Source organism: Lolium rigidum, chromosome 6 (genome assembly GCF_022539505.1).
Source record: "Lolium rigidum isolate FL_2022 chromosome 6, APGP_CSIRO_Lrig_0.1, whole genome shotgun sequence".
Lineage (NCBI taxonomy): Eukaryota > Viridiplantae > Streptophyta > Magnoliopsida > Poales > Poaceae > Lolium > Lolium rigidum.
In genome coordinates this window covers 344,362,328-344,375,857 of record NC_061513.1, presented here as the reverse complement: position 1 = coordinate 344,375,857, position 13,530 = coordinate 344,362,328, and the positions used below count along the sequence as shown (strand labels likewise).

At 41.8% G+C, this 13,530-nt stretch overlaps 1 protein-coding gene and 1 long non-coding RNA gene across 2 annotated transcripts; one reads left to right on the top strand and one right to left on the bottom strand.

Moving 5' to 3' along the window:
- Window positions 1–690: 690 nt before the first annotated feature.
- LOC124664904 (putative transcription factor bHLH041) lies at window positions 691–2,297 on the bottom strand. Its single transcript, XM_047202323.1, has 3 exons — window positions 2,118–2,297; window positions 1,063–2,022; window positions 691–783 (listed from the first exon to the last, which is right to left on the bottom strand). The coding sequence occupies exons 1-3, from the start codon at window positions 2,295–2,297 to the stop codon at window positions 691–693; spliced, it is 1,233 nt and encodes a 410-aa protein (XP_047058279.1).
- A 1,304-nt stretch (window positions 2,298–3,601) lies between these two features.
- LOC124661456 lies at window positions 3,602–4,148 on the top strand. The gene is made up of 3 exons (XR_006990198.1): window positions 3,602–3,717; window positions 3,825–3,892; window positions 4,004–4,148. It is a non-coding gene; the product is annotated as an uncharacterized LOC124661456 (long non-coding RNA).
- Window positions 4,149–13,530: the final 9,382 nt, after the last annotated feature.

The window sequence follows — 13,530 nt, the reverse complement described above, 5'->3', positions numbered from 1 at the left end:
TTGGTAGCATGAATAATTTTTCTATTGTTCTTTACAAATTGCAATGCAGGTACCATGGGCAAGGATAGTCAAAGAAAAAAATGATTTAGTTTTAGAGCAAATCTTTGTGCTGTAGTTTGGCCCGCCCAGGATTTTCTTTCAAGATCCGCCACTGTACCAGTTTATATCAAAGTAAGACGCATGTGAAAAAAATCACGTAGAGTGACGTGACTTAGCAAAAGCTAGGTAGAGGAAACAAAGCAATTACAATTGTCAATGGAATTGCGACACCACACTAGGTTTATAGATCTACTTATAGACATAACAAGCTAAGCTTCGACGAATTGCTATTGTCAGTTGTCAATGGAATGCATTCTTCGACGTTCGGGTAGCATGGTCAATGTGACGTCGACGATCTTTCAGCGAGTGTTCGTGGACCATTCCTCCTCGTCCTCGTGCATGTCTATCAGGTTGTCTTCTCTAATAAATTCCTTTGACCGATCACGATCACGATCATCCTGTCTGCGGCTGAATTCTCCAGCATGGAGTATTACTGTAATTGATATCTCCTCTTCCTCTTGTTGTTCTGACCACATCGCGTCGACCAGTGGGTGGATGCGGGATTCCCAGCTAGCGACGGTCTTTCAGCGAGCGAGCTATCACGATCGATGATGACGACGAGCTGATCGCGGTCATGCTCCACCGGCTCCATCACTCAGCGCCGCCGAGACCGGCCGGCACCGGAGTCGTCACGGCCTTCGTCACGGCTTCTCTGACGGCCTCCTCTTCCCACTTCGCTCCCGACTGCAACGAAATCAAACCAGGGGTTAATAGCTAATAAATTTGTCCAGGCCGCAGTAATAATTCAGTAGAGCTCCCTCAAAAAAAAATAAAAAAATCAGTAGAGCGTGGTGTCACGGGTTCTTAATTTAATTTTCATGGAAAAACCTGGCTAGTCAACGTTCGTGACGGAGCTACCAATGCGATCGATGTTGGTTTGTTGTTATTATATTCACTAAACTAAGGTTTCTGAGGTGTATGTTGATTATTATATTTATTTACTGCTAAGCAAAAAAACTTTACTACCTTGAGGTGCAATGTCAGGCTTGCTCCATGAGGCCCGTCGCCGGCTTGGTCGGTGCTCATCGAGAGCAGGCTGACGTCTTCCCCGATCTGATTTTTCAGGCACTGCAGCGTCCTGAGCACCACGTCCGTCGTGTTCCCGCGCGCCGGCCTCGCCGCTATCTTTACCGTGCAAACCTCCCCGTTCTGATCGCCCCCCGCGGCAGTTATCTGGATCTCGACCTTCTTGTCTTCCTCGGCGCCGACGCCGCTGGTGGGGCCCCGTGCCAGCAGCGCCTGGAGCGCCTGGTTCTTCTCCTCGAGCTCACAGACCTTGGACTTGAGCGAGGTCACGTACTCCCTCGCGATGATCAGTATCGATGTCTTGTCTTTCTTGGATCCCGGAGGGAGGACGGTTCTGAGGGCGTGGAAGCTGTCGTTAAGCTTCTCACGGCGCTTGCGTTCGGAGATCATGTGCTGCAGCTGGTTTCCCGACGCCTGCTGTTGCTGCTGCTGGTAGCAGTACTGCTCCTGCTGTTGTTGCTGCCTGTACCTCATGGCCGTGTGCATCTTGCCAACGACCGACATGGCCGTCTTGAACATCCTCTGCCCGCATGCCGGCTTCGTCAGTTTCCGCCGGGGGCCAAGGTGCCGCTCGTAGCGCCTGAACGCGCTCGCGCTCGTCGACATGACACCAGGCGCCATTTCTTCGGGCGTGTCGGTGAAGTCGTCGCAGAGGAAGGAGGAGACCTCGGGGAACTGTACGGTGGTTGACGGCGCCGCGAGGACGTGCGCCGCAGTGGAGCTGATCTCTGGGCTGCAGGAGAGCGAGGCGGAGTGGAGCGAGGAGGAAGCGGATGAAGAAGAGGGGAAGCTGGAGGCACCGGCGTCGTGGAGAGAATTTGGGAGGAAGTCGACGGAATGGATGGCGCCGCCGTACGCAGCTGGCTCGACGTCGTCCGCGCTCATGTGCATGCTGATCTGCAGGTTCACATACCAAAATTAGATACTCCGATTGCTGGCTGCATGCATGATCTGGTATTTGAATGAATCAGCTTGGACTCATTAATTCTTGCCTGGTTGAGGTGTTGCTGAATCTGCGCGTTGAGGAGCAGTTCATGCTGCTGCTCCTCGTCTTCCCTGCACAGAGACGCCGAAGGGAAGCGGCTGGCAGTGTAGCCACACATGAAACCGCCGTTGCCGCCGACGCCGGTGCTGTTGGCGGTGTAGCCATCGATCCAACTGCTGCTATCCATGCGTAACCGGATGATCGAACCAATCGGGTCTTAATCAACGGGATCTGGTGGACACCATACACTGATACACGAGTAACTATCAAACCGGTGTTGGTTTAGACCATGAGATATTCGTAGTGGAAGTACGATGCGTGTTGTGTGTGGATATTTATAGCTAGACCGGCAGTGTGCGAGCTAGCTAGGTGCAGCCGGCTGCTACCAAGCCGTAAACGAAGCAGCCGGCCGGTGCGTAGGGATTGTGATGAACGTGACCGAGCACGGCTATATTGAACGGGATCATGCGATCATGACTTGGGAGGTAGTGGTCGTGGAGGGGCACGTGGCACTAGCTAGCTAGTTAGTTACTGGAGCGTACTTTACCTTGTGATCTACAACGGCCTTGGATCTTGGAGCCGTGGCGGGGCCTCTCATCGGTGTGGAAGGGTTTTTGTTTGATTTAGAATGTTTTCCGTGTATTGTTTTTAGATGATGAGATGGTGGCTATATTTGAAATTACTTCTATAAATGTTCCTACACTACCCGGCCATCCAAGGCACCTGAGAGGGGCAAATGCTCGTTGGCCGTCCGATCGGGGCGTCCTCCTTCCGCTTTTCAGCACAACCGTTCGATGCAGCGATTTTTTCTGCACTTTGTTCTCTTTAAAACGAGCCAATGACTTATGGGACCAGTTGCGTGTGGAGCCCGCCGGTCGGGGGCAGCCACACCCGCTTGTTCAAGTCACCATCTTCCTCCCTCACGCGTGGGACAGTAAAAAACCCTAGATCGCGGGCACCCAATCCCCGTGTCTCGCTCCCCAATCCCGTCCGCTCGCCTCCACTTCTCTCCTCCCCAATCCCGTGCGCTCCCCAAGCCGCCGCCACGAGCCGCCGCCACGAGCCGCCACCGTCGTCGTGCCTCGCCCCCTCGCGCCTCGCCCTCTGCGACTCCAAGCCGCCGCCATCGCGCCTCTCCGCCTCAACCCACCCAGCGCTGGAGGTGGAGGAGCAGCTAAGGGCGGCGCTGGGACGGAGGTGGACGAGCACGGATTCGGAAGAGGCGCGTGCTCGTTCGCTCCCTCGATTTCGTCCAACGGCGGCTGGCCGCGAGCTGGCGGCGAAAGGCGGCAACCGAGCGGGGCGGCGGCTGGCGGCGCTCGCCCTCGATTTCGTCCGAGCGTTAAGGAAAGCTTCTCGTGAGAGAGAGAGAGGCTCCGGTGAACCTGGTTATCCCCCTCCTCTTCCCCCTTATTTGTGCCTACATCATTAGGATTTCCCCCCTCTTGATCTATATTGATGCCACTGTTTGCAGATTAGGTGTGCTTTGGGTTGAATCCGGGTTGATTTTTATGGAGAAGATTGTGGTCAGATTGAGATTCGTAACCCCTTTTGTCCATGATGAACAAATGGTGCTTTTGCTGCTGTGCTTGCAACCCGTTGTGCAGGTTGAGCTGATACCTTTCCCTCCCCATATCTGATGTTGTGTGGAATTAGAGCTCTTTTTAGTCATTAGGTCTTGTGATAATGGTTTATTGTTGTCACCATCTTCCAGGAATTTATAGGAACAATGGTTTTCTGATGGTATCGTGCAATGATGGTCTTAACCCAATGCAAGCTGCTGTAAGATATTAAAATCTTTGTTTGTAATTTTTTAAGCTGTGTGCTTGACAACCCTGCCCTCTAGCAATCTGTCTTTTAATTGCCAAATGATGTTTTTTTTCATGTGTGCAGGTCTGTGAATAAGAGATCAAGAAGGCCAACATGTGTGCAACTTTTCTTCATTCTTAGATCTGAACTCCTCTTGTATTTTTACATCTCCGTTTGCTTCTTAACCTGCCAAACAATGATCCAAAACCTATATACCCAAGGTAGCACATTGCACACCGAACCTAGCTAGCAATGTCACATAAAAATCAAAAAGGCAAGAAAGAGCTTGTATACCTATGTAGGTGCTGCAGATGGTGAGGTTTGCATTTGTGGAATATCCATATATATTTGATACCTCCGTTTCCTTCAAATAAATCTCAGATCACAAAAATAAATTACCATATTTGTTTGTAGTTGTATCCCTGACTAATAAAGAGTTGGTTCGCTGCTGCAGTATCAATTCTTACGATAAAATGGGTCTTCTTATGATGTTCTTATTAGTATCGTTACTCCATCTGGAGAATGATGTTTACTCTTTCAGCTAACAGCATATTTGAAACAAAAAGTTAGTTGTCATTTTCATTTTTAAAATTAAATTTGTAGTGTGAATCTGTTATGCTTAATCATGGTGGGGGTCCTTTTGAAGTTGTTCCTGGCTCCAAGCATGATTCTGCTAGCCACAGAGGTTCAAATCCATAGGTACAGCTTAACGATTTGGATTTCAATCATTCTTTCTATCCATTATGGTTTGGTTTTAAATGCTTTGAGAGCTTTTTATTAAGATTTTGTATGATTAAGAACCTTTTTGTTCTTCATGGTTATAGCTACTGCATTGCCATGTTTTTCTGGTTACTATATGAACAGCCTATTTCTATAATTTAATGGGGGGTAGTTATTGATCTCTCTGCATGGCATTTTGAGAGATGCTTATTTTTGAGTACTCTATTTGTGTTACATGATATATAGTCTGAATGTCTGTCTTGAGACCCCCCAAAAGATTCAAGTTTTTGATTCATGATAGAATTTGTGGTCTTGCTCTTTCTATTGGAGCATTTAAAAAACCTTGAGATTGAAGATGTTTCCTTGTGGTGAATTAGAATTGTTTATTGAAATTGTAGGATAACAGACTTCCTTGGAAATGAACTGTAGGTAATGTAGTTCTACAGTGGTTTGTTGACAATCTTTAGTTAGATATATATTTTTTCTTACGCTACAGTTCCACAGGTCCATAGAGTGTACTGGAGGCTTCAATATTTTTACTTTACTTTACTAGGTTTTCCTTTGATCTGAAAACATTTTTTGTTGCATTGGAGGCTTCAATTGTTCCGAATCTTGCAGTTCTGAATATTTACCTAGATCCTCTATATATTTATTTTTATTCAATATAAGAAGTTTTGTGATGTAGAAAAAGCATTCAATGTTGATCCATGCAATGGTTATATGTGATTCGAGGTTGATAGAGCTGGAAAATATTCCCTCCTATGCTACTCAGAACGACGCTCACAACAGCAAGGCAACCACACCGGCAAATTATCTTCATGTCCTAGGCTGCATAGAAGATTTGGATTCCCGAGTCTGCTTGATCCAGGTTTTTTTTCCTTTGGTATGTGCACACACCGGGACCTCTCGCTTATCTTGTTTCTTGTGATACTTCTCGGTTCTCCGGCCCATTCTTGAGATATTATTTGATGTAGGCACCAGCTGTGAGCATGGTAGCAATCCCCCAGCTTTCATGCCTGACTTGTTGATGCACCACATTACATTTGGCATAGATGACAATTAGTAATCAGTTGCTGGATTACAGACTTAGGTTGTTGTACTTTGTGATATGGTTAGTCTGGACATTTTAGATGGAACCAGTGAAAGAACCGATTAATCATGATTTTTCACTACGTTTCTACTACGTTAAGTCTACCATTTGCATCTTGTTAGTACAGCGGATTCACATCTATTTGACTAAATGATTAGGTTAAGGAACTACACATCATTTAGGCGAGTAATCCAGTTTTTTGTCTGTATATTGGTTTTATCTCAATAAGGGTCCCACTTACTAATCTCGAGTTCCTTTGTATATGGTTTCATTTGTAGGCACCTATTCAATATTAATTAGCAATGTCCAGTAGGGTAACCTTATGCTGAATTAATGTTTTGCTACAAGTTATTTGCTGGAGCCCTGCTGGGAAAAAGCGCAAAGTTTGATACATTCGATCATGAATAATAGCTTAGGCACTTGCTGTTAGAACATGACAAAACATTTTTTGAACCTCACATGATCATTGATGAAGAAAACGATAGTTTTTTCTGCACACATCCACAGAAACTTGAAAGTATCCAAATATTTGCTGCCTCGAATAGAGGAAATATTATCTAAAAAAAGAAAGGAGTAAATTTTTTGGACACGATTAAAGAATACACATTCCCCTTTTTTGGTCTCTCTATGAAATTTCCTGATATTAATATTGTGAAGATGAGTAACGAGGGATTTGTTTTTTTTAGAATTATGGTATGAGTTTTTGTTAACTCTGTTCTGCATCTTTTGCAAGTGCTTTTATAAGCTTATCCTAGGTTCAATAGTCATACTTAGTCTAGCATTAATACTAATTTCAGCGAACTTATTTTAGCCTCTTGTCACTACCACTTAAAAGCGTTATACTGCTCTGTTATGATTTATTGCATATTTCAACTGGTTCAAATTTGACACTCTTTTTTTGAAACAAACTTACACTTTCTGTAGGTTATGCGAATTGTTATGTCAATATAGCTCTGTTAATTGCATTGTTAAAGCATATCTCTGAATCAAGAGACAATGCGAAGAAACGGGAGTTTGGCTTTAGAGAAACAAAGGTCGATACCATGTTCTGAATGCGAGTGGGCTGTTAGAGAAACAAAGGTGGATATCATGTTCTGAATGCGAGTGGGCTTAGTGCAACAATGTGAAAGGCTTCAAGGAAGGGGAATTTCTGATGCAATCATGTTCAATAAATATCTATTTCTGAATTTACATGTTCTATAGCTGCTTTGAATCTGCATGTTTGCTTACTACTTTATAGGAGTTTTTTCTTTATTTTTCATGTAAATTGATTTGGCTTTTAGTCATATTTATACTAAAACTTTATGATTTTGCATGTATAATTCCATGTCAGATATAGCTGAAAAGCTTCCACAGAAGGATTCTTTAATTCACTAAAGATGTTGGCTGCTCCTCCTCGCCCAATGTATCAATATAGGAAGCTCTTAGCCACTTCACTAGGATACATGCCAAATTAAGCTCCGGTATGGATTTGCTCTCGATGTTCTCTAACCATCTTTTCAGTACATTTGTTCATGGAAGTGAGATCAGCGGAACTGATCATGTGATTGGAATATAAGATCTCAGTTCAGTTTTTATGAAATTTGCAGCCTGCCCTTTTTTTTTCTTTTAGGCTTCATGGTGCTTCAGTTATAAGCATTAGAGTTAATTAACATTAGTGAAGTAATAACTTCATGTTATGGTTTCTTCAGTTTTTGTTTCTGTACAAGGAAGTAAAGTATTTCACGCAATGTCTAAAATTGCAGAGGTTTGCTTTGTCCCTGCTCTGCTTCCCGTATAAATTGTTCATGCCAAAAATTCAAGTTATACAATTGCTTAGATGCTACATAAATGGATGACGAAAATCCATGTGTGTAGTTAGTGTTCAGTAATTTGTTTCCACTGCTGTCAAGGGTTTGTCGCCTTCCATTTTCTTGCTGTCAAGAAACATTGACCACATATGCATCCCAACTTGTTGCCTTGATTTTCCTTGGCGCCCTGTCCGGCCAACATGTGTGTCGTCTGCTACCGTCAGCCCTTGGTCTTGGTATTGAGTCAACACCTCCTGGCGGCATTGCAGGCTTAACAACTCTATGTACATGAGCATGCTCAGGTTGCAGCGATTTGATGCAGGTAAGAAGCTTTCAAAATATTGAGATGATCGGTTTACTCTCCACTTATGTCTTCTCTGTTTGTTCATTCGTAGACAAATAAATGTTCTACTTCTGGTAAGATGACCAATTATTTGATTGTTAAGACCTCTAGAAATTTCAGCATGTAGGCGTTTTTTATAAGTATACAGTATGTGTATGTTTTGTGGGGGTAGACAATATCAGTGCGGAATGATGTCGTAAGTTCGTTATTCTTTTCTAACTATAGTCTGTTGTTCAGTTTGGAGATTTTACATCTCTGATGACAGCGGCAAGCATTGGTGTTTCTGGTTCGTACTGCAGGTATTCATTCTTCCCATCGATGTGCTATCCTGTACTCCCTCATGATCTCTAGGTCTTCTTATATGAATATTTACTAATTATTTTTCTCAATTTTGTATGCCTTTAATTGCCATTTCTGAAGTAAGGGAAAGGATCAACAGACCAGATTTGTCAATGAACGAGATACTCAGGCATATAATCTACTAGCCCTCTCCTCCTTTTCTCATGGTCCGCTCTCTGTTTATTCTGGCTCTTGTTGGACTTGCTTGAAGTGCTTAGGTATTGTAAAGTCTGTACTTTGTTGTTGCCACCCTGATCTAGGGGAAGCTACGCACCAGAGAATCATGCCTTTTATCAAAATTAACTACGATACTTATTTAGAATAACCAGTATGCCTTTCCCAAGTTGTTGGATAATATATATTTTTTTGGGAGAACAACAATTGCGTCTTGTCTTGGAAATAATGCATACTTTCTCCACTTTATAGATTAATTTCTTCATATAACCTTACCATCGCTATGTTGTAACTTTCTATAAATCATACTGTTAGTTTTCATGCCTCTTGTTCATTGGGATTGTAAAGTGAAATATAAGAACCCCGCAACTCCTGGGTGAGTGTCATTTGATGATTTCCTTTCTACTGTAGTGTGGATGTGGTGCTATCGGGATATTGAGGATCTGTACCAAATTTCCGCGCGGGAAGTGTACACTATATAGAAAGTAAGTTACACAGTTGTAGCATCTGTATAAAAGGCTGCATCTACCCCAGTGAGGCAGTATTGCAGTTCATGGCATAGTATATTTTTTACATCTTCATTCTAAATGAAACTTCCAGTGCATAGCTTTATTGAAGGCAATATGGTTCGCCGTGAATGGTACTTTTCGTGTGTAGTTAATTTACCCTGCCCGAGTGATAACTTTTTTGTTTTAGTTTGATTTGGTGATGCATTTGTTTGATAAAAAGAGAACTGAAACTTTGCACTCAAAGTTTTTCATTTAGATTCTCGATATATATAGGTTGAACTGCAGCGTTTACAGGGAGGGATCATGCATAAGTTACACGGCAAGGCCGACCCAATAGTCATCCCTACATTTGGGAGTTAAACTCACTGCTGCTAGAATGGTAGAAACACATGGATTTGGGAGAGCTCTGCCTATCCAAACTTATCAATGAAATCAAAAAGTGGTAGAATTGTCCGTCTATAAGTTATTTACTTGGATGTCCTGCTGATGTCTTTGAAATAAAAATACTATGAGCGTGGGATAGGTTTCGGCCGAGGGTCAAAATATAAACAAAAGTGTATACACATACCAAGAATGTAGGGCTCATCCAAGTTAAGAGGAATTTCTTTGATTTTATAAAGTTATCTAAATATATGTTTCCATATTAACATACAGGGTGTCAACCGTTAAGGCGTTAAGCTAATAGGGTGGTGAAGAAGCTAAATGTGTGGATTACCAATGACAAATTTAATAATGTGGCTCTTTTACTTACCCATTAATGGTGGTCTTTTCCCCCTCTTAAGTTCTTCTCCGAGATAGCGATGTACGTACATTAGCTTGGACTGTGGCGTTACCAGCAAAGATTAAGGAACGCCTCTATAGCGGTACTAGAGATTTTTCAGTGGCATTTGTTTCATCAATTAACAATCAGGTGCAACCCCTGGATTTGTTATATCTGAATTTATTTGACACCATTTCCCACCATTTTCACCATTATAGTCTGCAAGATTCCGCTGTCAACTAATATTGTGTTATTCACCTTCCTGGAGGAAACTATTGGTGTGTATGGTGCATGCAACAGATAGTTATAATTGATGGTGAAATAAAACACTATAAATACATATTTATCATTCAGAAGTCAAAATAGAGCTCTTAAAATCAACAGAGGTTGATATATCCTGCTATCAAATGATATCTATGAGTGTTAACTGTTCTTCGGTTTTATTTTATATTGATTATCACTCTCCAAACGTTTCATACTCTAGAATGTTCGGATATTCCCACGAACAATGATGCTTGGTCATATGCTGAATTGTTCATGCAACTTGGATTTCCACCGGCTGAATATCCACACAAGGTATATGAAGGCAACATGACCTTACAGATTGCCCTTCTAGCTACATAGTATTTCTTTTGTCATTAGCAATTTAGTAGTCATATGATTGGTATCTTGGCCGACAACAACCTGCATTGCCTTCTATGTCTCAAGAAAAGGAGATAAATGCAAGGAATTTCCATAGTTGGTATAGAGGTCTTTCATACATGTGATACCTTCATTTTCTTATTATCTCTTTAATTATTTACTTTTGACAAGTTGAATAAATTACATATGCAGTGTATTCAAGTGGACATTTAATTTAGGTTCACGAGAAGAGAAATTGCATTCTTATGATGCTAACATCATGAAGTTACCTTACCTTAATCTGCAAAGTGTACATTCTGTTATCTAATGGTAGTGATGGCTTTCTAACAGATTGCATTATCATTTTTAAATAAATTTCTTTAAGATTTCCTACTATTTCTCTAAATGTATTCTTTTAGGATTATGAAATGACAACATATTATCTTAGGATTCTAAAATGTTCAATGTGTTTTGTCATCTATCAATTGTTAGGTAAATCTTGGGATGAGCAGCAGATGACTCATGCCGTGGATGGTTGTGGTTGATGGCGTGGATGGCTGTGCTTGAGTACTTGGTCAGCGGATTAGATGGAGTGGAGGCAACCGAAGAGAGATGTAGCAGAACAAGGCAGAGGGTTAGGGAGATGAGTTAACAGGAATAGACTGGACCGTTAACTCAAATCGTGATGGGATTGGCGGTATGAGCCAAGAATAGTGGTGAAAATTCTTTACGCGGGTCAAACATTTGTATAGTTTCTGATTCTTGTGGTATTGGTTAAGGGCTTAAAATCTTGAACCAAACTTTGTTTTGTCTTGCTACTTATAGTAGAAATATTCTTCTTGGAATTAGTAATTGCATTTCTATGCTTCTCTTATGATGCTACATTTTTCGGTACAATAACCATAATTTGCTGATGGAGCATATACGAAAGAATAAAAGCTGAAAAAACAGTAGGAAATCGTATTAAATTGTCATATCTTACTGCAACACTTCGACGGATTGGTTGTCGTCTCTGCAGCACTTCGATGGATTGGTGTGTTTCAACAGTTAAATTCCAGGCTAATTCTCAATACTAAATTAAGTAAAGTTTATAGTTTATTCTACTATTTGCGCGATAGCGCAATGGGTCATGAAGAAAAATTCCAGCATCCATTGACATATTAATACATTTTCATTTGTACCTATATAGGTATTTCTTGCTCTAGAAGCATATGGTTAGCAGCTCGTGAACTGATTCTGCCATTTGCGCGGTACCAGAACGAGTTTTTTCTGTAAAATTTTGAGGAATAAAAAATAAGTGTCATATTTGATGTATATATAGCAAGTAAATACATGAAAAATCACCAAATATATGGATTTAAGCACGGAATAAATTAATTGTTAAAATACCATCATATATGTTAGCATCCATTAGCATATTATTTTACAGTAATTCAGGCATTTCTCTCATGTACCGATGCTGCCATTTGCGCGATAGCGCAACGGGTCATCTAGTCAGAATAAGGATCTCGCTGCCTTATCCCCCTTCGGTGGTTCGTCTAACGTCGGTACATGGCGTGTGGAATTGTACGTCTCATGGATCTCCTGGGATCTAATCGGTTTTCGTATTCGTTGGTGTGAATTCAGGTTTGACTCTTCCAATTTATAGGTCTCATCTTTGACAATGGTTGCTGCTATGTTGTGATGGTTTTTTAGGGCCTTAGCACTAAAATTTCCTGCTTGGTAAAACAAGCTCTACTACGATAAGCTTTGCCCGACCCTAGGAGAAATGAGGACAACGGCGCACCTTTGGTTCGTGTTTTGTATTTGTGTCTATATCATCACTAGGTGATTTAAGAACTTTGTAATTTTTATTACGTTTTGTGTTCTAGGTTCTATGTATTACTATGAATGTTCATTAATAGACTGAAGGAATTTTTAGCAAACAAATATAAAAAAATTATTACCTTCGACACAAACACAAAAGGCTACAACCTAAAAATAATGCAAAAATTAAAGTGTGTAGCCGGTTGGCCGGTTTGGCGTGATCCTGAGGCTCCACAACACAGCTGGAAGTTCTTCCAACCAGCCAACCGGAGATCTCTCAAGTGGCTCGATAAGCCGAGGTTTTATGCCAGACAACACCAAGGAATTTCTTCTTTCCACTTGCCCATTTTCTTCCGGTCGATCGACCGACACAATGTCAAGCCGGATCCTCTTCTCTTCACAAAACCGAGCAAAGGCTCATACAACAAAGTTTGTGTTGTTATTCGTGATGATGTCGTGAGGATAGCCATATCTCATAATAATGTCCTTTAGGAACGACACAACTGTGTGACCATCATATTTTTCTGATTGGCTTCACCTCCACCCACTTTGTAAATTTGTCCACCATTACCAAGATATGAGTAATATTTCCTCGTGCCGGCCTAAAAGGTCCGACCATGTCCATGCACCAAACTGCAAACGACCAAGTGATAGGGATTGTTTTCAGGCCTGAAGCCAGAGTGTGGATCTACAAACAGACATATGGCATGGGTAGGCTTAAGTTGGGGCCGATGTATGCCGATGGATCAGGGGAAGGGAAGGTGAACTAATGAGCACACACGAACACAAGGATCTACCCAGGTTGAGGGCCCTCATGAGGAGGTAAAACCCATACTCCTGCTTGTCTAAGTTGTGTAACTCCTGAGGTGGAATACCATGATACCTTCAATTCGGATTATGGATTGTAATATTGTAAGCTTTTTCCCTAGAAGACCTAGCATTAATCGAACCATGGGAAGCAATGCTAAAGTGGTGTAAAGGAAACATCTACAAGACTTGCTAGTTGGTTTAATTTTATGTTTATCAGACATTTCTAGTTTACTTTGTTTTATGTTGTGTTCAATGGATGGAATCAATAATCCTAGACTACAGACTCTTTTGGTTACAAAAATCCCTACAGAATGATGTGGAGTAAACTGGTTGGTTTAGTTTTGTTTCCTCCCGTAAAAATCGGCAACCTCCTTCCTAGATGTTGTGCATGATATGAGTCCATAGATGATTTCCGTAAGCCAATTCAATATGTGAAGCATTACTAGGATGGAATTAGGATAGGGTTAATTATTCTCCTGCAGCTATCCATACCCCATGTAGAAATGAAGTACAAATGTGTAGTAAATAAAATAGTGATAAAGAGATTTGTGAGCAACACATCTGTATATACTATTTCTCATAAAACCAGAGGTGAAAAGAGTCTCTTGGTTCAACCATTGTTCCCACAACCTCCAGTAACAACAATTAT